Genomic DNA, 25,905 nt, shown 5'->3' on the forward strand with positions numbered 1-25,905 from the left:
AGCCTCCCGCTGCCTCTGGACAGGACTCATTGTTTAGACCTAAGACAGAGCAGGTTCATGATTTGAACTTGGATCTCACAGTACCCCAGTGACACATCAGCAGCCGTGATGCAGGTGTTGGCAGGAGAGCAGGCAGCATAAGAACTGTTCCTGGGCAATCCTTATTGTTAGATCCACAAAGAGAATACACTCAACCCTTTATATCAAATAAGAGTAAATAATTATACCAATATAAACAGGGCCTCTGACCCTCTCATTTTATTAAAATGGCACGTAAATATTAAAACAGCATACTGATCACTTCATATGTCTGTGTGCCCACAGGTGTGTGGCTGAGGAGTGGCCCATGGGCTCCCTCCGTGAGGCTGCAGACTCATGCATTGAGCAGTTCGTGTTCTTTATCAGTTTTCCCCACAGCGTCAGGATTTGATAATGGGTCAAGGTCAGCGAAGAGGCTGAACCAGGCAGTCAGGTCCGAGGCAGCCTTCGCAGGCTCTGGAGAGAGAAGAGAAAACATGAATGAAGGTCGCTTCCAAAGGCCAATCTCTGTCGTGCGCCCTCCAGGCTCCTGTTGGAAAGGGAGGGTGCTGTATGGCTCAGGCAGACAAATCCCGCTACACTCTGCCTTTAAAACTAGTTAGGGAATTCCAGATCTCCCTGTGGGCTGGCCAGCGGATGGCACCACCCACCAAGCCGCCCCAAACCTCAGACCATGCTGCTTCAACACAAGCAGGAAATACTACTGTGATTTCAGAAATCAGACTGAATGGTGAAGGAAGCAAGGTGCCTTCCAGTGCCCACCGCAGGAATCTTTTCAGATCTGCTGGGTCAAGGGAAACACTGTGGCCACTCTTCTCAGGCTTCAAAGCACCAGGCCAAGAGGAGGGTTGGCACCTAGGCCTGGCTGCTCCTTTTTTTTCAGGGTCACTGCCTTCTCCTACCCTCTCCTGTCAGAGGAGGGAGGCCTCTGACATGCCCCCTTCTCCCACTGGGCCCTAAATTGTCCCCACATCCCCTCTATTTCATCCTCACTGGATACTCCCCTCAGCTGCTCTTTCTCTGAACCCCCTGACCTAACTTCCCGAATGCCACAATTAGAGAACCAAATTCTTTTCCAGATGAGAATATTTCCCAATGAGTGCCTGATGCAAGTGATTTCTACATACGCTGGGGGCTCTTCTTTATATAAATCATTCCACATGAGGATCAGAGTTCATTGGCTTGGGTGACCCAGGCTGTTTTCCCTTCCCCAATAGGTGGGAGTATCAAAAGCATGAAGAAAATGTCTGACAGGTTATCCTCGCTGAGAGCAGTTAGGAACGTGCTTCCATCTGGCTTAAAGAGTCTCGGAAAATGTTGGTGGGACATCCTGCTAAGAGGTTATGCCAGAATAATAGGAGAGTGGTGGTGGGATTATCTCACATCAACAGGCCTTTGGTCTTTTCATGCAATCGGCACTGAAATGGTAAGATAATGTGCCAATCATGGTATACTTCTGATTCCTGTCTTCTTTTTTTTAAATGTAATCTCATAGATTACTTCATCATAATATAATCAATATATCTATTAAAGACATATAATTACTGCAAACAAGGCTAGTTGGTAACATGCAAATTATTATTGTTTAACATTAACTGAATTCCATGTGCAATTAGCCTGCAGAACACTTGGCTTAATTTGATATGATAGGGACTTAAGAGATCTCAATATAGTTTGGTTAGGTTGTAGAGTGGCAACAACTTTTTTAAAAAAGGGAATAACTCATCTTAGTCATGTAGGAGGCCATGCAGGAAACTATGGGGCAAAACTGATTTAAAGAGGGTGAACCTATTTGTAGTCTTGATAGGGAATTTAGGATATTTTAAAAATGTCTCCAGCAAAGATATGCTATACCCACTTCCCCTTCCTCCTAATTTCCCAAAGTTCTAGGGCAGCCCTCAGAGATCGCTATGGCCTTGCTAGGAGAGTTAGGTGACTGTACTTCGGGGGCAGCCCTCACCTAGACCTCCAATGCTGGAGTTTGGGAAACCAGGTGCAACTGCACAGTACCTATAAGAACATCACGGGAATGCTTCCGGATGATAAAGACACCTATTACTTCCTGTGATCAACACAGGGAAAGTGGATGATGACCAAAGGAAGAGAGAGGCAGCTGTAAATACAGAGATCTTCAGTTGAGCACATATTCTCTTTGGGGGCATATCTCAAAAAAGAACAGCCCCATGAGCTTGAAAGGCCCTCCTTGGGCGCCTGGGTGGCTCAGTGGGTTAAAGCCTCTGCCTTCGGCTCAGGTCGTGATCCCAGGGTCCTGGGATCTAGTCCCTCATTGGGCTCTCTCAGCGGGGAGCCTGCTTCCTCCTCTCTCTCTCTGCCTGCCTCTCTGCCTACTTGTGATCTCTGTCAAATAAATAAAATAAAATAAAATAAAATAAAATAGAAAGGCCCTCATTTGACAACTAAGGACAGCCTGCTCTTTCTGAGGAGCACTACTTAAATGCCTCTTTTGGTGGTGGCAATGGTGTTTTCAGTTAAAGATAGCACACCTCAGTGGCCTTTCCTACCTTGCTGCATCACCTCATCTCAGGTAGCACCCAGTCATGTGGAGATGGGTATTTGATGCCTCCTCATTTGGTTTGATAAAGGGAATTTTGAATTAAGACACTGTGGCCAGAAGTAGTCAGAATGTAATTCCCGGGATTATGCAAAACTCTCCACCCTTGTAGCCCCTGATTTTGCCCCTCGGGAACTCAAACAGAAATTAGTATAGAATGACGGAAAATAGTGTTAGGCCAGTTGAGGCAGCTGTCATCTCCAGGGGATAAAACACTGTATTACCTTTCGTTGCAGGACTGTTGTCATTTGGACTGCTTGCCTGTGGTGCTGGCCATGGAGTAGGAGGAGGACTGACACTGCTCTCTGACCAGCCTAATGTTCAAAACCAGAGGTGGTTAGGTCTAGGGAAGAGCAGGCTCACTGCCCCACCACTTGCTGGGTGCACACATGGTCTCACTCACAAAGGCCTCCAGAGAAAGTGAAAGGGGTGGTGTGACAAGGCCCTTCTGCCATGATCCTCATACCTGAGATAGGTTTTAGGGGACAGTAGGTATGTGTAATCATGCCTAATTCATAAGTATGTAAAACTAGGGAAAATACTGGATTTTTGAAAAATAATTGTTTTTTTTGGTGATATTGCTAAGGTTAAGACATTTTTTTTTCTATGCCCATTTTTCTTCTCAAATAACATTATGTCATGGTCACACCAAAGATTATACATAACATTCCAAGGAAATTAAGTGCCTTGCCTTTCTGTCATAAATGGAGAAAGCTTTAAAAAGTGACCACCAGTAAATGTAGCAATGTAACTAATAAACTGTGGGTCTTCTCTACTTCATTATGATCATTTATTTTCTATACAGCTAATTCAAATTGAGAAGCCCAGTTAATACACAGAAATAAGTGGTAGTCCAGTCCAAATATGTGAGGGGAAAGAAAGCCCCCTTTAACATGATGCTGTACCTTACAGTGGCATTTAGCCTGTGAAACCCAACATTCCCTAACATCCCTGTGCTCTGCCTGCCCCTCTTGTGGATGTGGCATTTTGCATTCGGCAGTCCTGCTTTGGGGGAGGCAAGCCTCACTTCCCAGGGCCTTCACTATGTGTACTAGATGTTTGGGCCTGGCTTACATTTAGTTTAGAACTTTACCAAATACTTTGCACGTCTGCTTTAATTCTTGGTGTGGAAGTTCTATCTTCTCAGTGAGACAAGAAATTGTTTCTTCAATGTCCTCCAAAATACCTGATGCAGTATAGGAAAGCTGTTATGGACTAAGTCCATTCTTGATTCTCACTGTGAAACACAGACCATCAGATGATGCACCACTTTTGGGTCCAGCATTGTTAAATCTGTATCCTTTTACTGGGATGTTCTGGCTATAGCATCTTCTTCAGAAAAAGTTTTGTCTCTGCTAAGGCCCTCATGAGACAACATGTTTGGATCTCACAGTTCAGTTGGGGCAGTGAAAGCAATTTCTGGAGCAAGAAAGTCACGGGATATATGCAAAAAAAAAAAAAAAAAAAAAGACAGAATTTCATGCTATTTATTTCCCCTGCCATTATTCTAAGATGCCTCATAAGGGACTTACCTAGCGAATCTTACTATATTTATTAGTTTGCATTTTTGTGTCACCTCCTAGAGTTGTGAGCCTCCTGAATGCAGGAACCACATATTTTTCATCTGTACATCCTTTACTGCACCATCTGGCACACGATGGCTATTGGATTAGGATAGACTCTTGGAGAATATTCTTAAACCATGAGAAGTACATGAAGCATTATTCTAAGAGATGGCAAAACAATGCTTGGCACTGTAGATGCTACAATACTCACTGGCTGAGTTATTTCATTTTGGGCAAGTGGCATGCAAACTTCTCTATGAAGACTAACCAGTGACAAAGGAAACAGGAGGCCTGAGCTCTATCTACTGAATCTAAAACAACGTGAACATAGAGAGGGGTTTTAAGAGTATTACTATTCATTGGAAAGGTACTTGAATATGTCGTTAATATAATTCATAAACATTCAAAAGCACCAGATTCTGAAGGAGATTTCTGGGATAATGGAAATGTTCTAACAATGAACTACAATGATTATTGCACAATATAAATTTACCAGAAATCCTTGCATCACTCTTTTACAATGGCTGGTTTTTATGGTATGTAAATTATAGTTCAAAAAAGCAGTTTATTTGTAAAACTGACCAGTATTCGATGGAATCCAGGAGTAATATAACTTCTTTAGTTCCTAGATAACTGGCCCATGAGCATTACTTCTCAGCACAAATCACATAAAACAGTGGTAAATGTGGGAAGTTAGAGCCAGGGATCCACCGTATGCCAAATAAAGCTGAAAGAGGTAGAATGTAACTGAGTAAATTTTACCCTTTTCCCTACAACCCTGTCCCCAACACCAAATGCAGTCAAGACCCATGGAACCTTTCTACCAAGCCCTGCAAACCTGGCCTCAACCTCTTACAGCACTGGCTCCTAAAGTGTGGTTCCCACACCAGCGGCACGGGCACCACCTGTGAGCTGGTTAGAAATGCAAGTTTCCAGGGCCAACTCTGACCCAGTGAATCAGAATTCCTAGGGGGCAAGCTCAGGAAACTGTTTCAACAACCCCCCAGTGACTGCTATGCATGTGCAATTTTGAGAAGCACTGTCATAGGTGGCCTCCAAGGAGGCTGCAAAAGTCACCATGTCCATCAGGATCAGGTCATCTTGGCTGAGACCAGAGCCAAAGACAGAGGACCTCTTAGGAAACAGAGGGGTTGGTTTCAAAAACCCACCTCCTCATGTCCTGCGGTTTTAAACTCTTCAGTCCCACCCATGAAGCTCTCTGAGTTCAAGGAGGCCCACCCTTCCAGAGAGAACCTCAACTGACTCAGAGCAAAGCCAAATGACAGGTACAGAAGTCAACCCCTCCCTGGTCTCTAAATGCTATTTGATACAGTGGGAACTCAACGAGATAATTCTTCCCACTTCAAAAATATGCACAACATTCATTTTTTTTTAAATGGTTGCAGAGAACGTTCGAAAAGCAAGGCAGGTTCAAAGCATTGTATTTTTTGTAGTAGAAAATGGAACACATTCCTAACATAAGCAGAAATAAATCCGCGTGTCAAAATGGAGCTTCCCTCACTTGACGTAATGGGCATGTTCCCGAAAGGTTATAAATAAATAAACTGTCTGTAATCAAGCCATATTTTAAAAGTACCAGAAATATAAATCACATTTCAAGCCCATCACTTCAAGGATTATAACGGCATATTCCTTTATAAAAACAATAAATGGCTTCTAATTGGATTCATTTGTTAACTACAGATGATTTAATTTAACTGCTTGCCTAAACACTTATGAACCATAGAAGCAACATCTAGAATCTACAGATTTGAGGGCTTCTCTACAGCAAAGGACATGAAGAAAGAGTCTGAAAACATGCCCTCATTGGGAACTAAAATGATGGGGACAGCATCCCTCAGAATTTTCACAAAGACATGGGAATTGATCATTATTCCTTTGCCCCATAGTAAGAGTCAGAAACCACAGTGAGTTTGCCAAATCACATTGTTTCCTCAGAACAGCTATTAAGGGTTAAGTCTAACAGCGTATGTGCATGAGGGGAGAACATGGTATGGCTGGGACACCAGCTAAGAGAAAAAGAAAGAAAAGAAAACACCAAGCTCAGCTGCCATGTCACACTCACTCAGATCACTTTGGGAATTATTTGGGGGAGGCGTGCAACGAGAGTAATTATGGATGGAATGCCAAGCCAGATTTCAAATGTCTTGGCTTCTGTCAGGAAAAAATGCTATTTAAAGAGCTTAGTGTAGCTAATATTCCTGTAATTGCCATCAACTGTTCTCTAGTTGGTGTTAGTTGGCTGAGGCGTTTTTTGACATGAAGGTGTGGCTAGGAAGATGTCTCCCCATCTTAGAGTCCTTGTGTCAGGAGAGGGTGGTGAAGGGTGAGGGCTGCAGAGCCAGCACGGAGAGCTCTGTGAACAAAATGATGATCCTAGCTCACAGATGCTTTGATATGTCAACTGTATGATATGATCCATTTGCAGGAAACACATATGAAATTTTATTGGAGCAATCCTGCCCCCTTTACTTACATAAGGGAAAATATAAATCGGCCAGAAATAACACTGGCCTGCTAGAGCAGCAAGTGAAGCCAAGAAAACACCATCCAGAGGAGCACTTTACCATGAAGGTAATTTCACTAGCTGGGAGAGCAAAAGCCTGGGCTGGGTTGATGATCACCCAGCCTCGGGGGAACTGAGGTGGGATGGGCAGTGAAGGGGAAAGTGGGAACACCACAGTCCTGGTAGCCAAGCACCACCCTGCCATCCACATTTCCCCCTTCTGGCCCCCAGTTTCCATATCTGCAAAGGGTGGATACAAGTTTCTGCCTCATTAGGTTGTTGTATGAATAAAATGGGATCTACTAGGTGAAACCAGGGAGCAGAGAGGCTGGAGAGCAGGCCACCAATAAATCCAAGCTGAATCTGAAGTTTAGTACAGCTCAGCAGACATGAGGAACAACCCCCTGAGATTAGTTTAGGATTGCTTTCTTTCATCTAGTGATTCAGTGTCTATTGCTCTTGCTCTCTCTTCTTGTCACCCATCCATATATATATATATATATATTTCTTAAAACATCTATTCCAGGCCCTCAGCCTGGAAATATGCTAGTGAGCAACACAAACATGGGCCTGGCCCATGACAACCCAAAGCAAGAGACAGAAAATGACACCAATCTTACAATGATGTGAGAGAAAAGCAATGAGTAAGTACTGGCTGTAAAGGGAATGGAGGCAGAAACACCTTCCTCGGACTGCTGGCGGAGGTAGTGGGGAGAGGGAGTCAAGGAAGGCTCCCTGGATGAAATGACATTGAAGCTGAGAACCTGAGGGATGAGAACTTAACCAGGGAAAGCAAGCATCATGGGTGTGAGGCGGGAGACATGCTCTGAGGAGGAGAGAGAGCATGTGCCAGACACATTCAAGTTCGATATGGCTAGAGTCCAGCTTACTGACAGAATACGTGGGTCTCGGGCAAAACAAGGTTATTAAGTCGTGCTGAGTATAGGTGTAGGAAGTGTAGGCAGCAATGGGACTGGGGTCAGGTTATAAAGGACCTTGTAAGCCAAGCCGAGGAGTTTAGAACTTATGCAAATGGTGGATATAAAATTGCAACAACCTGGCAAGTCGCAAGACCTCTCTAGGATTTCCTGACTTCCTCACCTATAAAATGAGGGTGGAGTAGATAGATGGTCATCAAGTCTCCTTCCATGGATTAATGGAGGCACTTAAATTCTGCACATAGCCAAGACCTGCAGATGCTCCTCCACAAGCCGCTTCTCTAATGGAACAAAACTGCTGGCTCATGCCGAGAGGGCCTACCCCATGTTCAAACTCTAACTACCCCCTGCAGTCTTCTCCTTCTCATCGTCTGAGTCCCAGGAATATCAGTTATCTGGAACCAGGTTAAGCCAGGAATGGCAAGAGGTGAGCTTAGTTTAAGGAAAGGTGAATTTGAGATAATGCAAAGCTTGACATTAGATTAGCTTTAAATAGAAACCCACCCAGATGGTAATAGCACCTAGGCATGGTATAAAACAAAAGAATAGCCAGAAGGAACACAGGGCTGTATGTTTGTGAGAATGTGGAACAAGACTCCTAACTTTGGTTTGCAGAATCCTAAATTAAAAGATGTCCTGGTGCATTTATTTTGAGCAGATGGTAGTCTTTTCAGTATCAGCGTCTATTTCTAAATTAAATTTGGGGTATTGGTGGAGAATGGAGAAGAATCTCAAATGAGACTTATCAGCCTTACCTTATCTCCACCTTGGGCAACCCCTCTGGTCAGCTCTCTTTCTAGTCACATTAAGAGGCCTCCGGAAGGTACAATTTTCTCATCGCTGTATGACACAGGAAACCCCAGCCCTTATCACGCTGGTAATTTCAGAAACTCTTAGAGATCCTACATAAAATCAATTCCTCTTTTAAATGTCCAGCCCCACTTGATCCTAAATGTAAGTTGCTTTGTTTTGTTCTCCTAGAACCTGAAGTTGGGGTGGGGGCGGGGAGAGGAAAATATAATTGTTATGTTACTAAATCTCCCCTTCCATTCTATTCTCCCAGACACAGGGGAGTAGAGGGAGGAGAATGGACCAAGAAAGGAGGGAGGGCGGCAGAAGAAAAATGGGGAGATAAAGAAGAGAGGAGATAGACGAGGTGAAGGAGGAGTGAGGAGGGGGTAAGGGGAGGGAAATGCAGCCTGTGGAAGAGCAGAGGTTGCTGTAGCTGGAGCCTGGGGGGGGGGGGTTCCCCTCAGTTCTCTTGACACTCTGACCTTGAAGATGCAGCCCCACCTGGACCTCACAGAGAACTAGGACAATGGTAGATGAGACTGAGCAGGAATGCACTACAGGGAAGGTGTGGGCGGCTGCTAGCACAGACAAAGATTCTATAGATCATCTTGATTTCAAATATTCTATTCTGGAACATCATCCAATTTTTGTGGTCCACAGGGACCCTGCCTCCCCACATCCACATTCCTCCTCCATGGCAACCACTTGTCTTGGTCTCTGTGTGTGTCCAGGACACCCAGGGCCAGGCTAATCTAAGCATAAGTCCTGCTTCTCTGGGAGCATCCAAGGAGAGGCCTGAAGGAACCCACTGAGGAAACACGTTTACCATCAGAGACTTGGTACAGAGAGGCAACTGCATAGAATGGTGAAAAGGCACAGATTTCAGAGTCACATGGCTCGGGTTCACAGTCTGCCTCCTACCAGATGTATGATTTCAGGCAAATTACCTAGCTCCTCTGTTCCTCAGTTTCCCAGGCCCTAAAAAGGAAATGATGATAGTTCCTGCCTGGGAAGGGTGTGGTGAGGATTAGATAAGTTAACTCTCTGCCACTGCTTGTTCCACTAAACCAACATGCCAGTGAGCCTTTCTACTCCATGCTGTTTGAATACTTATTTGTTTCCATTGTTTATTTAAGTTGGGTTTTGAGATGATCTGGATAATCAGGGGAAGCAGTTTCAATACAAGGTGTCAGAAGGTTAACATTTAGATGCTTTTGCAATTCATGTATATAGATGGACTTTATCTAGACCATGGAAGTAATAAAAAAAAGTCTAGAGCCAATACTCATCTTTTCTTCTTTTTTAGGTGGGAGGGGAAAGTCCTGGCAAAAACACAGAACGTGGTTGTAACTGGGTAACATGATTGGTCATTGAAGCAGGGTGCCCATTCTTTATTTATACCACACCTGTTCTGAAGGTTCCCTGTCATCAGGGCAGCATCAGGGCTGGAATTGTGGATCACCTGTTGGGAATCGATAGGTGTGGCAGAAGCTAAATGGGCTTCCTCTTTCAAACATTTAGGTTCCACTTTTTTATTTTTCCCTGTCATTTTGAGTTTTATAGACATTCAATTTGTGGCTGTTGGTATGCAAAGGAAACACAGTAATCAGAGGATATAAAAGAGCTCCTTTAACACTGGTCTTCATAGAATACCAGCAGAAAAAAGGAAACTTTTAGCAGCCAGGATAATCCTTTTAAGTGGTAAATCAGATCATGTCCATCGGCAGTCCAAGACACTGTGATGGTTCCCAATTTTGCTTGGGCCCCTCAAAAGGCCCAGGTTCTTCCAAAGGCCAGGAGGCCCTGTATGGCCAAGCCTCTGCCTCCCTGCCTCACTCCAGGCACAGAGCTCTTCCTGCAGACCCTTGACCACACTAGGCACGATGAAGATTGTGTTCCCTCTGTCCCCATCTCCCCATGGCCAATTCTCTCACCTCCTGCAAGTCAGCTCAGATCTCATCTTCTCAGTAAGAATCCTATTTAGTTCTACATCCTGACCTGCCTTGCTTGCCATCCGCCCAACATTATCTCCTGGTACTATTTTTCCTTTTCTCCATAATACCGATCAATCTCTAGCCTCGTCTGTGATTTTTCTTTACAACGTGTATTGCTCATTACCAACTCTTCATTAGAACGGGAGTTCCAGGAAGGCAGAAGCCTTTTCTGTTATATTCTCAGATGATGCTCTAGTGCCTGGGTCCCAGAAGGACCTGATAAATCTCTGCTGAATCAAGGAGAAACAAATGGCCTCCCTTGGTCTACCAGTACCAGAATGCCTCTTTCTACAGCCAGCTTATATTTCTCACCATCAGAACATCCTTCCTTAGCCCCAAGCATACTCCAGTGCTGTTTCCTTGGATCTGGGACAAGGTTAAATGGTGAAGTCCACTGCCACGGCTCCTGTCGTAACTCTCAGGGACCTCTGATAACATGGGCCCTGAGCTGAGGTCTCACCACCTCCTCAGGAAGAGGGCGTGGAGCTCTGACTTCTCCGCTGTCAGTGGGGGCCACCCACAAGTGAGTGACGCTCAGCCACCCCAGCTAAGGGGGAGCACTGCCACCACCATTCCTGTGGGTCTTCATAGCTGGGGGCATGAGTGGGGTTCATCCTGTTGCACAGCTGGAGAGTCTCCAGCAGCCCCAAGATCTGAGTAGTGGATCCTGGCTCTGGGCTTCCAACTCTCCCACGGCTTGTCAGCACCTCCACCACAGGTGGGTGGGGGGTGGAACTCCAGTCACTGGTAGCATGGCTCCTCTGGAGCTCCATGGGAGAGATGGCAAAACCCAGGGGTGAGACTCGGGGTGAAGTATTTTTGGACTCCATTTATCCCTCCTATCTCTAACTCTAAATAAATGATATGATTACAAAACGGGACTCATGGAAGACAATAAAAGGAATGGTGTATTTTATTAAAAAAAAAAAAAGAGGGAATTTTTTTTTTTTTTTTTTTTTTGGTCTTGCCCACCAACTCTTGCTGTGTCCATGATCTCATCTCCAAAGACCTGAGGTTTTTTTTAATAGCTCATAATTACTTAATCATTCCAGCTCTGCTGTTTGTTCTCAGCTTTAAGTGCCAGATAAACACTTATTAAGGAGATAGCCTAAATTCATGGAAAAACCAGAACAATTTCAGAATTTCCTAATAGTGATGCCTGTCTTACAATTAAGGTGACATGAAAGAAGGAAAAAAAAAGTGTTGAAATACTAGAAAATTGTTTCTTCCCAAGGTCTGTTTAGAAACTCAAAATTTCTATTTTAATCTGAGTTTGAGTTCTGCACTCTAAATCAATGTGTTCCCCGGGCTGGCAGTTCTCAGCCAGGGTGCCTTTCACCCTGACCAGTGTTGCTGGCCACAGAGGATCGATGTGGCAACTGTTATTTCTGCGGTGACCAACAAGCATGGGGGCTGTTGGGCCACGTGTTTCAGACACAACAGGAACAACTCAGCTGAGAGCATCCTCAGGGCAGGGGTGGACCAGGAGGGACAGACAGTAAAGAAATAAGATAAAATTCAATGTGAGAAGAGTTAAGAAGCCCAATGGGATGTTACTTGGCACCCAGAAAGATGGCATGACTACAGCAATGTGGAGAACTGTCCAGATAGGAATGGCCAAGCCAATAAGGTCATGACTGTGAAGCCAATCTGATTCTCTGAAGTATGCAGGGCAGAAGTCGACATTCAGAGCAAGACAGTAAGAATGAGGGCCACCTCTCTAACCTTTTATTTAAAAAAAAAAAATGTGAACATGAGGAGAAAATGATGAGAAGGAAGAGATCTTAAACCCTATATTTTAACACCTACATTTTAAAGGTGGAATATGATTCTGAGATTTCAACTAAAATGTCACTAGATATAAAAGAAAAATACAAAGATGAAAAAACAGCAACAAAAAGACACTAGATATGAAATAAAAATCAGAAAACATTAAAAAAAAAAGACAAAGAAGGAAGAAAAAGACCTTTGAATTAAAAATAATGAACACCAAAAAAACCCAACAACAACAACAATAAAAAAAAACCACCCTATTTCAATCCCCATGGTACATACCTTGTAGTGAGGCCTGTAAGTCTTTCATGTTTTGGTCTAAAAGCTGCGAAGGAAGGAATCCTGAGCCCGTCTGGGGTCGGGGGTCTGGCTCTCCTGGGGCCACAGTGGGCACTGGCTCCTTCAGCCGGTTGTCTCCAAACACAGCAGCCCACTCCTTGCTGAACTCACCCTCGTCCAGGGAGGAAGCATTGAAGATCTCATTCAACAGCAGCAGGTCATCTTTTTCAGCACCGTCAGGTTCTGGGGTCCCTGCCATTGGGCCCAGGCAAGCTGATCAAAGTAACAGAGCACAAAAGACCTCACCACCCAGAGCCAAAGCCCTTGGGAGTAAATTCATTGAGGGCTGGATGGGACAGACTGGGTGATGGCTAGATTTAAGAACAAGTTTATCAAGCTATAAATTATTCTCATTATAGCTTCTCTTAAGAAATTTCGGAATTCAATTTCTAGTCCCGTGGTCCCTCATTTCCATTCCTCCAAAGCAAGTTCTGTTTCTGAGCACCATTAGAACTGTACTGAAACAGTTTCCACCAAAACGCGAGGGTTTTTGTTTTTTTCTTAATGTAAAAGTAAATTTATCACCAAAATATTTCTCAAACAGGAAGAAAAGCCAGGATTGAAGGCATGTGAGAGATTTTAGTTCCTTGTTTGCATAGCTTCTCACATAATAAGCCCTAAATCCACAGCCAACACACCATGTGGGCGCCTGCCCTATCATCCAGCATGGCGTGAGGACCTTTGCCACACACTGGGCAGGAGTGGAGGATGTCAGGACATCCATCGATAACCAAAGAAGGACGCTGGCTTCCTTCTCCTATGCTGTAACTGACTGTAACCCAACCACAGGTCCTTGCCAATGCAAAGGAAAGGTAGGTCTGGTGTGCTTGAGGGCAGCAGTGAACGAATGACAAGAAAACAGGGCAAACATTGGATCTGCCAGAGACACAGCTCTGGGATGAGTTCAAGACCAGAGGGGAAGGCCTGAGACCATTCTTGCTGTGTGACTACAGCAAGACCCTTAGCTCTTCTGGGCCTCTGTTTTTTCACCTGTAAATTATAATATGAATAACACCCACCTTAAAGCATTGTCAGGAAGACCAAAAGAAATACACCTTAAAATCTCATTGCTTATCCACGAGGGAGACTTTAAAGAAGAGATCCATTCTTACAATATGAACACTGACAAAATACTGAACAGGGCATGCAAGTAGAATGGGGGCATCGCTAACCAGAAAAACTACAGTACTTTTCGCTGGGTTTTCCATCTGTTTTGAACACTAGGGACGGATGGTCTTATTAACTGCGGTTTTGCTGTAGTATCTAATTGCCGCAGGGAAACTGCAAACATTGCCGGAAGTCACAAAGAGAAGGAATAATCATGATTTATATTTTTCTGTGCTACATTGCAATTCTGATACCGTCATATTAAGTGAAAATTAACAAGTTTTCCTCAAATATATGAGGTAATTAGTAAGTGACAGCTTTTTTTTTTTTTTTTAAAGGAATACAGCTTATCTGTTAGCTTTACTGAATCTATTTTCAACCACACTTAATACAATGGTGTTCCGATAGAGAGGATTTTTGATGTGTTAGGCAGACTAGCTATATATCCAGGAAGGGAGGAGTCCAGCCACTCTCCTATCACTATGGTTTAAAAATAGCAGCAAAATATCACCTCCATTGGACAACAGTATAATTTAAGTATTCTTATTGTTTCTGTTATCAGAGAAATTTGCACTGAAACATAGGCTGTAAGGTGGGGGTGGTGAGTAGATGAGGGAAATGGCATTTTCGTAAACAGGCTGTGAGACAGCTCTGCAGTAGGAAGGTAGGCAGCCAGGACCCACCCTGGCTTGTGAATGGTGGAAAGGCAGGTGGGCAGAAGGACAGCCCGTGTATGTGAATGCAGGCAGGAAGCTTGGCTATGTCCCTCAACATGCAACTGGCTATGCAACCCCCTCCTTCCCTCTCTGAACCTCTCCCAGTGTCACTCCCTTTACACATACTAACTTCACAAATCTCCGTACTTTCTGTTTTCCGTTGGGACTGGAATACCCAAACCTTTTCTCATGGTTTACTTTCTGGCCTGACTGAAACCAGATGATTGCTGAATCAAACCTGTTTTATTGGCACCAATTCCAATCAAAGAGTAGACTCTAGAGGAAGGGATGACTTTAGATGAGCACTTCCTGAAGTCACTTCACAGCCCTATGCTCAGTCAAACCCTGGGAGAGGTTTCCCTGCTTTCATCAAGATGTCAGTCCAGGGAAGATCAAGACTAACATCAGCAACTATAAGTAATAAACTTTGAGCTTTCCAAAAACAACCAGAAACTGCAAAAGCTCTTTGTTTTTACTGTTTAGGTCGTGTGAGAGGGTATTGAGTGGACTTCTATGGGTTTCGTTAACTTAGCATCCCTTTCTTCCTCCTCCTCACTTTTCCCTTTAGGGAAACACCTCCACAGGATCCTGGTGAGACACCATGTATGCTGCCCCAAAACCCCTCACCTAGGCTGGCCAGCATGCCCCATTTCTCAGGCCATGGTGACTGGCTCAGGGATGGGCCCACGCCAGAGGCTTCCCAGAGTTTGGTATATGGAAGGTGGAATGAGGAGGGTCTCTCCTTCAGATTCCAAGATCTAAAGATGCAGTTTTGAGGCTCCTGGGGAGCCAGACATAGGGCAAACCAGCACCAAGAGTTGGAAAGAGAATCTTGACAGCACTGTGTAAGCCCCAGACCAGCCTCGCTTGAAGACAATTCCTCACTCTATGTCTGGAGTTTCAGGGACCGATTCCCAATATGAGCTTTTCTTTTTAATTTGAAAGCTCAACTACTTAGAGAAGGGTTTCTATTACTTCCAACCAAAAGATTCCTGATTAATATCGTATCCTGTCAAACTCAACTTTACTGGTAGAAATGAGAAAAGGACCCTTGGTGAGGATGATACTGTCCAGAGCTAGTTCCTAATATTTAGTTGGAGGTTGACCACTGAATTTGGCCTATCCGTGTCCTGGTTATTTAACTGTTCAAGTGGGCTACACAGTGGACATTCTTTCTAAGAGAACTTATCACTTCCCTAAAAGCACTGAAACTGGCACTGACTTGAACCAGAAAATAGGGATGCCCAATTATTGCCCTGATAATTAAGATGCTTGAAATTACTATACATAACTTGTAAGAAAAATTTAATTACAAGTAGAAAAGGACAGGTTTAGGTCTGTAACCAGACATGTCAAGACTTGAAAAATAATACTAGTCAGTTGGCTCTTAAGAATCAAGCTATCATTTTCTTTGGGAATAATTCAACTCACTGTGAGAAAACGGGACACACACAGAGAGAATAAGCTCTTTGAGTGAAGCCCCGGGAAGGGCAGCACAGGTGGAGTCAGGGCTTCTCCCCAGGGAGCTGAGCAAGTATTGCTCCTGGGTTACGGTGCCCCATCTTTCAAGGGTGAACCAGAGTTCCTGGAGCTCTCAGGTGCCAAACCCACAGATACGACTCCAAGTCCCCTTCCTGCTCTCACAGGCTCCTGAGTCTCCATGTTCACGCTATCAGGTAACACAACTCCTGACGTTATTACAGAAACAGAGGCCAACACAAACTCCAGTTCTCCCCTCCCAGCCTTCAACTCTATGACCCTGAACCTTCATGCATTCCTTCCTTCTTTTTAACATAGTCCATTCTACACTCTCCCCTCCTGCTGGGAGCCTGCTTTGCTCCCACCGGGATTCAGCTCCAGCGTCTGTAGTCTCTCTCTCTCCAAGGCTTCCTCTTCCGACCTCAGAAGATGTGTGCACATCCCATCTTGTGATTCCTGTCTCCTCTGGCACCCTATCCCACCCCCAACATTGCCCCTCTGGTTGCTTTTCCTTCTATAGCCACACACTGTTTTGTCAACCATTCTTGTTTCAGCAGCCTGTCGTCAAGCTCCTGCCCCTGCTCCATACTTATGCGGCTCTCCTGAGGGTTACCAGTGAGATCTTCGTGGCCGATTCCAATCCCCCTTTCTCTGCCCTCAGCCCCTGTGGCACTTTGCCCTGTTGCCCACTCTGGAAATGCTGTCATCTCCTGGGGTCTCCATGAAATGGCTCTTTTGGATGTCCTTCCATCTCCTTGACAAAACTGTCCCTGCTGCCTCTTCCTACTCTAGTTACCCTGAAGTTTCCTCCTAAACCGTATCTCCCTTTCCTACATTATCTACAGAATATTTTACCTATTCTCATGTTTCCAGTCTCACCTGGAAGATTCTCCAATCTCCGTCTCCAATTCCATGTTTTTTTGAACCCTGATGACAAACTCCTGACTTGAAGGTCCTTTGGGGTTTGCCCACTGGCAAGCCTACTGGCGCTCCATAAAAAGCACCCTTTCACAGTTTAGCTGTGAGTTTATTACTTCTTACTCAAAAACCTTCAAAGGCTCCCTCTCTAACACTCCTTACAGTGGTATTCAGGACCTCTGCAGTCCAGCTCTAACGCAGCCCTGCTAGCAACTCCTTCAGGGAAGCCTACGATTCGGCAAAAACCCACCACATCTGCCATTTTCTCAATCACACTTTCCTGCCTTCCTGTCTGGGAACCTGCTGTTTTCTCCCAGTGAGATGCCTAGAGAGAAGAATCATATTTAACTGAAAAGGATCTTGGAAATTACCACCTGTAAGTCACTTTGCCAATGAGGAAAAAAACACCCAAGCTAGATGGCCTGCCCAAGGTCATATAATTTATTAGTTACATATTACTTGGCTGGGGACCCCTGGCTCATAGGTCAAGATGTTTTTTCAGTGCAGCTAAAGATGCGCAGAGCCTGTGAAAGATGTCATGTATAAGTGAATATTCAAACTTTCGTAAGGTTTTGAGGATTTCTAAGGTCAGAAGGCTCCAGTGCCAGCCACGCAAAGCTCTTGGCTGCAGGCAGCATGGCAGAATGGCTGAGATGGCAGACCCGCTCGGCATGTTTGCCTCCCACTGCACAAGGGTTCAAAAATAAAAATCCTATGCCCCTGGGAAAATATTCCCCAGGAAAATGGATTCTGAGCCAATGCACTCTAACTGATTCTGACCTCGTGAGTTTTCAGAGTGAAAACGGACATACAGAGAAAGCTCTCTTTAGTTCAGACAGCGGGTGGGTGACAGAAAGTAAATGTGGGGAACTGGTGACAGCCCACTCAGGTTATAGTTTTGAAATCATACAGAGTTTCATGACCTCAGCATGAATTAGGAACACAGAAGATGGAAACACAGCTACATAGACCAAAAATGAAAGCACAGGAAAACAATGAGATAAATGTCACATAAGTTACCTTCATCTGTGTGTGAAACAGGAAGACTCTGTTTCTTTGGTTTTTCTCCCTGGTCCCCACTCTCAGCATTATGACTAATGTAAAGGCTGCACACTTGCAATACACATGAAAAACCCCAAGAACCAACACAGCCCTCACACCTCCCAACAGAGAGTATGGGGGAGAAAGATGAGGTGGGAAACCACCGTACACAAGTGTCTAATGAGAAAAGTATTCATCCTTATAAAAGGCTCTGGTAACAAATTGTACTGGTGTGGAATCCAAGAATACTACTTCTAAAAACTCCCTTTTGGTGAAAAAAGATACAGCTAATAATAATAACAGATGGGGGAAATCCATCTCTACCCACTCTCTGGGATACACACAAACACACACCCTCCAAAAAAATGAAAACAAAAATCCCAACAGTGCTAGACCCCGAGGAGACATTCAAAAAATATTTCTTGATGATCCCCAGCCCTGGTACTCCATTTCAGCATAGGACCTTAATAAGTAAGCAATTTACTGAGAAACTTGACACCTGAGGCAGGAGTAAATCCATATCAATATCCCATGGTGATCAAGTAAGAACAGTAGAGTGTTTGGTTTTAAAAGTGCACCATTATTTTATGAAAGGACCAAAACCAGGATTTCATCCTCCAATGCTGAGACAGACAGGGAGAAGGGAAAGTTGATGAGAAAAGATGACAAGCTTAGTCTTTGCCTCACTACATGTGAGGAAGCAATGAGATTCCTAGTCGGCTCTGTACAGAGAACAGCGAGAGATAGTCCTGAACATCTTGGGAAATGAGGCATGGGGACATATGTTTATATTACTATTAAGGGCTAAAGATCTGCTCCCAGACTTAAGTGAGCTTTTGAATGACCTTCTTTGTTGTTCTGATTATTGACCAGAATTTAGAATCACAAGTTTGAAAGTAGTAACCAAAGAAATGGCAGAAGATAATACATTTTAATTGTAATGTGTACACGTACACTTCTTAAAAATTTCAGTTAACCTTGTCCTAGGAAAAGGATCTTTTGGATAAATCCAAGTAATGAGATTTAGGTGTGCTAAGTTCATCTAACACTCTCTGCTTCATACCACTGCTTTTGGTTCAGTTACCTTTCTGCTAGCCCAACTTTGAGGAACACAAAACTTCTAGATGTTACAACTAATTCATGAGTTGAGGTTGGGATTGTCACATGTGGTCACAAGGCAATTTTAGGGCCACTTTCAAGTTATTGGAAAATGTCACTCAGTTTTTTTTTGTTGTTGTTTTTTTACTTAAAAATTTTTATCAACTGGCCAAATATTGGCTTTCTATTTATATTATCTATTTAGTAGGAGAAAACACATTTCATTATGACACTGAATCAGAGTGATTTTCTGCGCAACAGCTCTGGAGAATTGTCTTCTTGTTATAAGCAGTTTGCTTTTTGATAACATTGTGCCACAGCTAGGCCATTACTTGTCTAACAGAATTACCAGTGGGAATGAACCGGCCCCCAAGCAGCAGGGTGCTAGAGCTTATAGCCCCCAAGTCCTATACAGGCAGCCATCCCTGGATTAAGCTCTTTTTATTTCTTGATTGTTTAATGTCTTGCATATTATAATCAGTGCTTTAATTCAGGATTTGGGCCTTCTGGCAGTTTTCTGAAGGGCACATTTTGAAGTCAACTAATTATCGTGTGCTCTTTTCTTCAGTGGCTGCAAGTTCTGTGCTCTGACAGAGTATTTCTGTACTTGTGGTCACGTTAATCTTTAAGCTGATGCTGCCCGAGGGGTTGCCAATGCAGAAGAGTCAGATAGTGACAAAGCACTGCTCCTGCCTCAAGAAGGGCTTTATGGGTTGGCAGTGATAAAAGGGAAACGAGATTACATCACACTGCATTTAACTGAGTCAGTCTGTAAATCAACTTTTCTGCCTGAAAACAAGTAAACATTCTGGAGAAGAATACATTCACCTCTCTATTGTTAGAATTGCGTGAGTGCTCAAAAAAAGGGTATGAGCCTCTATTCTGTGAAACAGAGACTGTTAACTATAAACCAGTGAGATATAAAAGTTCTAAATAGGTGGAAAGGTATCAGTCTTATTCCAGTGTACCCATGGCTCATGCTCTAGAGTAAGTTTATGAAAGTGAGCATGTATCACAGGAAGTAGCATTTCTGATTTAATTCTGCAAAGAAATGCACAGCTACCACGGGAGTTTTTGTTGTACCTTTACTACCCAAGTTGAAAAAGACAAAATCCAAAAGCAAGAACCCATTTTGTAAGAAGGGGGAAACATGAGAATACAGACTCATATTTGCTTGTGCTGTACATAAAGAAATGCCAGGAGGATAGAATGGGGATGGGAATACTGGAATAGAGAAGAGCCAAGAGCGGAAATGGGAGTCAGGGTTTTCTGTTGCCTATAGTTCTATTATCATTATCGTGTACCAATGTGAATATACCTAATTCAAAAATTATGTTTATTAAAATAATAAAATTAAATAGGAGTTAATAAAAGCAAAGAACAAATTACGTAAACAAGATGTTGGCAAAAGGAGAAATAACAATCTTCCTACCAAAACAAGTTGAAATATACATATAATTACAAAGAACCAGCTAAATGTGGAGATTTGCTAAAACTAGATGGTGGGCCCCTACTGAGTGTTATATTATTCTCTGTAGCCCACCTGTGCAAGACTGAAGTATTTCCCCCTCCAAAAAAAAAAAAAAAAAAAAAAAGAACAACAACGTGTAAGAAATTTTCCTTTAATTTATCAAAGTAATTGATCCTTATAGCCAAGGGGGAAACATTTTTATGAAAATGGGGGTCAGGGGTGCCTGGGTGGCTCAGTGTATTAAAGCCTCTGCCTTCGGCTTGGTTCATGATCCCAGAGTCCTGGGATGGAGGACTCTCTGCTCAGCAGGGAGCCTACTTCCTTTCCTCTCTCTCTGCCTGCCTCTCTGCCTACTTGTGATCTCTGTCTGCCAAATAAATAAAATCTTAAAAAAAAAAGAAAAAGAAAAAGAAAAAAAAGAAAATGGGGGCCAGGTAGTGAAGGTCTGCTTTTAACTATTTGCTTTTTACTTTCATAATCTGATGCAAATGCAATGTTTACAAATAAGTAGTCATTGTGACAAAAATACACAGGGACATTCATGACATATTATACAATGTATTGCCTGCAATGAGAAATAAGTAAGGAAAGCAGGTTTCTTCCCTCAAGTCGATAATCCTAAACTCTGGAAACCTAATGCAGGAACTCTACTGCCTTTCCAATTTTGAAAAAACTTTAACCAATGCCTTCTGTTTGCCAGACTTTAATCCTCTCACACTTTGGAGATTAAACCCCAATCAAGCTCAAACTGAGTAGAGAAAATTGTCTGCCCTAGTTAACTGGGGCCTGCAGGATGATCTTGCCCCATTTCCAGTCCTATGAGAAACCTGTAAAACCAGAGCAGGCTGTGAACCAGCCACCCAGGACAGAGGGTGCACTAGAGTTTGTCTTAGAATGTCAGGGGTATTTTGGACTCATGATAAATCATCAGAAGCTAACACTTGGTAGGACAGAAAGCAATGTTTCTACCAGGCTGAATGCACTCAAATTCCTGGGGTCACTTAAGACAATGAGTGACTCATCCAGATCCACGCCTCTGGATTCTCTTTTTTTGGGGGCGGGGGGAGTTATTTACTAAGCGATTTTAGGTCTGTTGAACTTGGGTGGGTGCCCTGGCCAGGCAAACTCTTCCTCTGTTTAACTAAGGCTCAGTGTAGATGCAGCACAATGTTTCTAGTGCTACTATCTCAACTAATTCCCATCTCAAGAGTGTCCTTGTGTCAGAGGCCACAAGAGACCCTCCATACACATGATCTCCAATTCTGACAACAGCCCAGCAAGACTGTTGCTGTTGGTTCCATGTTGTAATAAAAGCAATGGAGGCTGAAGGAGTTCAAGCACGAAGCAAATTACTTAAGGTCATACAGATAGTTTTATAGTAGAACTGACAGTCAAGTCCAGGTCTGATTCCACGAACCATGTTTTTTCTACTACAGTATATGACTTTTGATGTGATAACTTTTAGCTTTAGGAGTTTGAACATTATGTAATTAAACTAAGGATGACAAATCATATACTAACTTATATATACTAACAAATATATACTAACTTGTGCTTGAGCAGATTTAAAGTCATTTATAAAGACAAATGACAGTCACCTAGAAACAATTTGCTTGGAAATGCAAAGTTATTCAAAATATAAACATTACATTTTCCTAATAAAAATGGTATTAAAAATTAAATTATAACCCTAAAGAAATGTATAAATCTTACCACCTTCCTCGGGTTTCATGTCTAATAGTTCATCTACAGGTCCAAAAGAAGAGGGGAAAGAAAACAAAATTATGAGTCAGTTTCGTTTGGTAAGGAGTTTGTCAAATTTATTAAAATTGAGTCATTTTCCTTAATCTAGATTACCTGAGCATGCATTATGTGTAGAGCTTTTGTCTAAGGTAGATAAAACGCTTTTTCCATCTTCAGCTGTAAATAGAACACATGCATTTGGTTATCACCAATTCAGAAGGGGGTGTGTGCTCATATGGTCTTGCAGTGTAAGGTAAACACACAGCTCATCACACAGAAGCAGGGGTCCTGAGATTACATTCTGCTCAAGCTGTCGGCTCTCAAGGAGTTCTGAGTTAACAACCTCGGATCTTTGATTTGTTTGGTAGAAAACTATATGACACTGACCTAAATTCTCCTTTCATGGACAAACGTGTGATTTAAGTAACTGACTACTGGTGATGCTACAAACCTCAGCCATTTGGGGCCTGGACAAAATAAAAAGGGCAGATCGCTGAGTGAAAGTCATCAGTCTGTAAATGCTACATACAGCATAATTCCCACTATACAGAATTCTGGAAAAGGCAAAGCTATGTTAACAGTAAAAAGATCGGTGGTTGCTCAGTGTTTGGAGGAAGGGAGAGATGGACAAGGCGACACAGAGGATTTTATGACAGTGAAACTATTCTGTATAATACTCTAGTGGTGAATACATGTCATTATACATTTGTCAAAACCCATAAAACACGTAGCACCAAGAGTGTACCCTAATGTTAACTATGAGTGGCAATGATAGGTCAGTGTTGGCTCATCGATTATAAGAAATGTATTAACCCTGATAGGGGATGTTGATAATGCATATGTAGGGATAGGGGATATAAGGAGATCTTTGTACCTTCTGCCCAATTTTCTGTAAACTAAAAACCACTCTAAGTAATCAAGTATGTGTCTGTGTATATGCGTGTGTGTGTGTGTGTGTGTGTGTATGTGTGTGTGTGTGTATACAACACAATACAACAGTCCTAGAACTTGGTTTGCTTGGGGCGGCTGAGTCGGTTACGTATCTGCCTTTGGTACAGGTCATGATCCTGGGGTTCTAAGATCTAGCCCTGCGTCGGGCTCCCTGCTCATTGGGGAGTCTGCTTCTCCCTCTCCCTTTGACCCCTTCCCCCTTACTCATGTTTTCTCTCTCTCCTAGATGAATAAAAAAATTAAAAAAAAAAAAAAAAACCTCGGGTTTGCACACACGTACGTTAGACTTTCTGCAGGTCACAAAATAAAAGACAGATGACACTTCATTATGGTGGATTCCATTCTATGTATACCTAAAACAAGGTGATCAACATTTGCAATCTCAAAATATTATGCAAATACCACAAACAAGTGAACACACTACACAAAGAAAGAAAAAATTTGGTTCTTTCATATAAAGACATGATTTATATTGACATGTAACTTGAGAAAACAAATATAATAAACTGGAGTTTACATTTTCCCTCAAAACTATAATACTTCTAGATTCCCACAACATAATTCATGCTGTCGACACCCAAAAGATAGTGAGGCTGGAGATGGGGATCAATACACTCAGAAAGCTCAGAGAGCTCAGATGGCCAACATCAGGTTGGCTTCCTTTTCTGTCTTCTTCTGCCACTTGCTCCCTGTCTCATGCTCTAGAACAGTGTCCTTCTGACTTTCTCCTGGTCCTCCCTGGCTCATAGGCTGTTCATTTTACTTTGATAGCTCCTGCAACAGCACTTGACTTAGCCAGATCTGTGAGCCCCTTAAACAGGTGAGGTCTCCCTACTGCACATGCCCAGGACCCTCGCAGCTCTTATCAAAGTTAGAGTTGCCCAATTACTTGTGCAAATTATTAGATTTCCACCTCCTTCCTGTTCTGTGAACCCCGTCATGGGAAGGGTCTGAATACATCTGGTGTACTACTGTGTGCCCAGAGCCTACTGCTGTGCCTGCCACACAGGCAGCACTCAACACATAACTGTGGAACAGGGGCCTCTGGATGGCTCAGCTGGTTAAGTGTCCGGCTCTCCGTTTTGGCTCAGGTCATAGTCTCTTGTGAGACCAAGCCCTGCATTGGCTTTGTGCTCAGTGAAGGTCTGCCTAAGATTCTCTCTTTCCTTCTCCCTCTGCCCCTCCCCCTGCTCATGTGTGCTCTCTCTCTCTCAAATAAACAAAATTTTGAAATCAATATCTATGGAACAAATGAGCAAATACGTAAGGAAGTGAGGGTGTACATGTAGGAAATGATGACATGAAGGCAAGTTAAAGAGGCAGATGGGGAGAGGTTTTTGCTTTCTTTTGAAAGGTAGATGAGAGAGAAGCAAAGGAAGCGGTAAAGTGGAAGAATAAAGTAGGTGAAGCAAATTGTTAGGAAAGTGGGAGAAAGACAGAAGGAAGGTAGAGGGTGGAGGAAAAGAATAGAAGAGAAAGGAAGTCCCAGGGTCTGCTTTGCCTCCTATTATCTCCTGGAAGGGAAGGGTGGAGTGAGGCAGAGGTGGATATGGCCCCCAGAGGGCCAGGCTGAGCAGAGGGTTGGGGTAATTTCAGTTCTCTCTGCACTACCTATAAAGCTTTCCCTTGCACCCCTGAGGATTCAAGTCCCAGTGAAAAGCTCAGCATTATATCACCTGAGTCCTACCATGTTTTACTGGACCCTCTATTCCATTACGAGAACAACCAGTGAAAGAACTGACTGTCATGGCAGGAGCCAGGAATAGCTGACAAGCCTTTCACGGCACATCACATCATCTCCTGACGTTCTGATCACCTTCCGGACCATCGGGGGGTCAGCACACCCCAGGGAGCTGATGTTACTCATGACAGAGCAGACCCAGGAAGCGCCAGCAAGAGCCCTATCTGAGCTCTCCCCATCTGTTCTCAACAAAGACCAACCCCCAACCCACAACACACTGGAAACCGACTCACCCAATCTGATCATGTAATCTTATTAAAACTATCTTTACAGCCCAAATGGCAGTTAGAAGTAGTAATGGCAATAGCAGAAGTGTTATCATCTGTTGTAAAAGAAATCACTCTCTGTTCATTCTCCATTTTGGATGCTCCTCTGACAGGCTGCTGCTGAAGTGACTAATGGTGCTATTTTCTGGCTCACAATATAAAACGTTCTCTCAATAACACAATATCGTCAGTATCATTGATACTTGAAAATTCAAAACCGAAATGGTTAAAAAAAAAAAAGAAAGAAAGAAAGAAAAAAAGCAAATTAATATAGAATTTTTTCAATTGGAAAAGAAGAAAGGCCTAGGAAGAATCTGCCAAAAAAGAAAACGAATTGGTTGCCGAGCAGTAGCATTTCAGAAGCAGTTCTAAATAAAAATCAAAACTTACTCTTAAAACTAGAAGACTCCTTGTGCTGGTTTTCATCCTCTAATGAAATTAACCTTAAAATTGGAAAAAAAAAAAAAGAGTTTAGTAATCTAGTTCTGAAAATTTTGTATTTATAATAAAGCCAGATATTCTGTATAACTGCACTTTAATACATGCACACACACATAAACACAGAGTCATTTACATGCTATTCATTTTTTTTAAGATTATTTAATTATTTATTTGACAGATCACAAGTAGTCAGAGAGGCAGGCAGAGAGAGAGAGGAGGAAGCAGGCTCCCCGCTGAGTAGAGACCACCCCCCGCCCCATGCGGGGCTCCTTCCCAGGACCTGAAATCATGACCTGAGCTGAAAGCAGAGGCTTTAACCACTGAGCCACCCAGGCACCCCCATGTTATTCATTTTTTTAAGAAGAAATACATTTGCTGGCTTTTTCCTCTCCTA

General features: G+C 43.2%; 1 protein-coding gene across 15 annotated transcripts in view; it reads right to left on the reverse strand.

The window, feature by feature from the left end:
- Positions 1 to 221: 221 nt before the first annotated feature.
- Positions 222 to 25,905, reverse strand: part of ICA1 (islet cell autoantigen 1) — a 141,538-nt gene continuing 115,854 nt past the window's right edge. For 13 of the 15 annotated variants that reach the window (XM_059171219.1, XM_059171217.1, XM_059171222.1 and 10 more), the window contains 6 exons: positions 25,461 to 25,513; positions 22,227 to 22,289; positions 22,083 to 22,115; positions 12,483 to 12,752; positions 2,836 to 2,925; positions 222 to 495 (listed from right to left, as the gene is read on the reverse strand). In XM_059171219.1, coding sequence (XP_059027202.1) covers positions 374 to 495; positions 2,836 to 2,925; positions 12,483 to 12,752; positions 22,083 to 22,115; positions 22,227 to 22,289; positions 25,461 to 25,513 — 631 coding nt within the window. In that variant the 3' untranslated portion in view covers positions 222 to 373. The remainder of the gene's footprint in view (positions 496 to 2,835; positions 2,926 to 12,482; positions 12,753 to 22,082; positions 22,116 to 22,226; positions 22,290 to 25,460; positions 25,514 to 25,905) is intronic. The other 2 variants (XM_059171232.1, XM_059171220.1) reach the window with 1 other exon arrangement.

This window comes from Mustela lutreola, chromosome 4, assembly GCF_030435805.1.
Source record: "Mustela lutreola isolate mMusLut2 chromosome 4, mMusLut2.pri, whole genome shotgun sequence".
In the NCBI taxonomy this organism is placed as follows: domain Eukaryota; kingdom Metazoa; phylum Chordata; class Mammalia; order Carnivora; family Mustelidae; genus Mustela; species Mustela lutreola.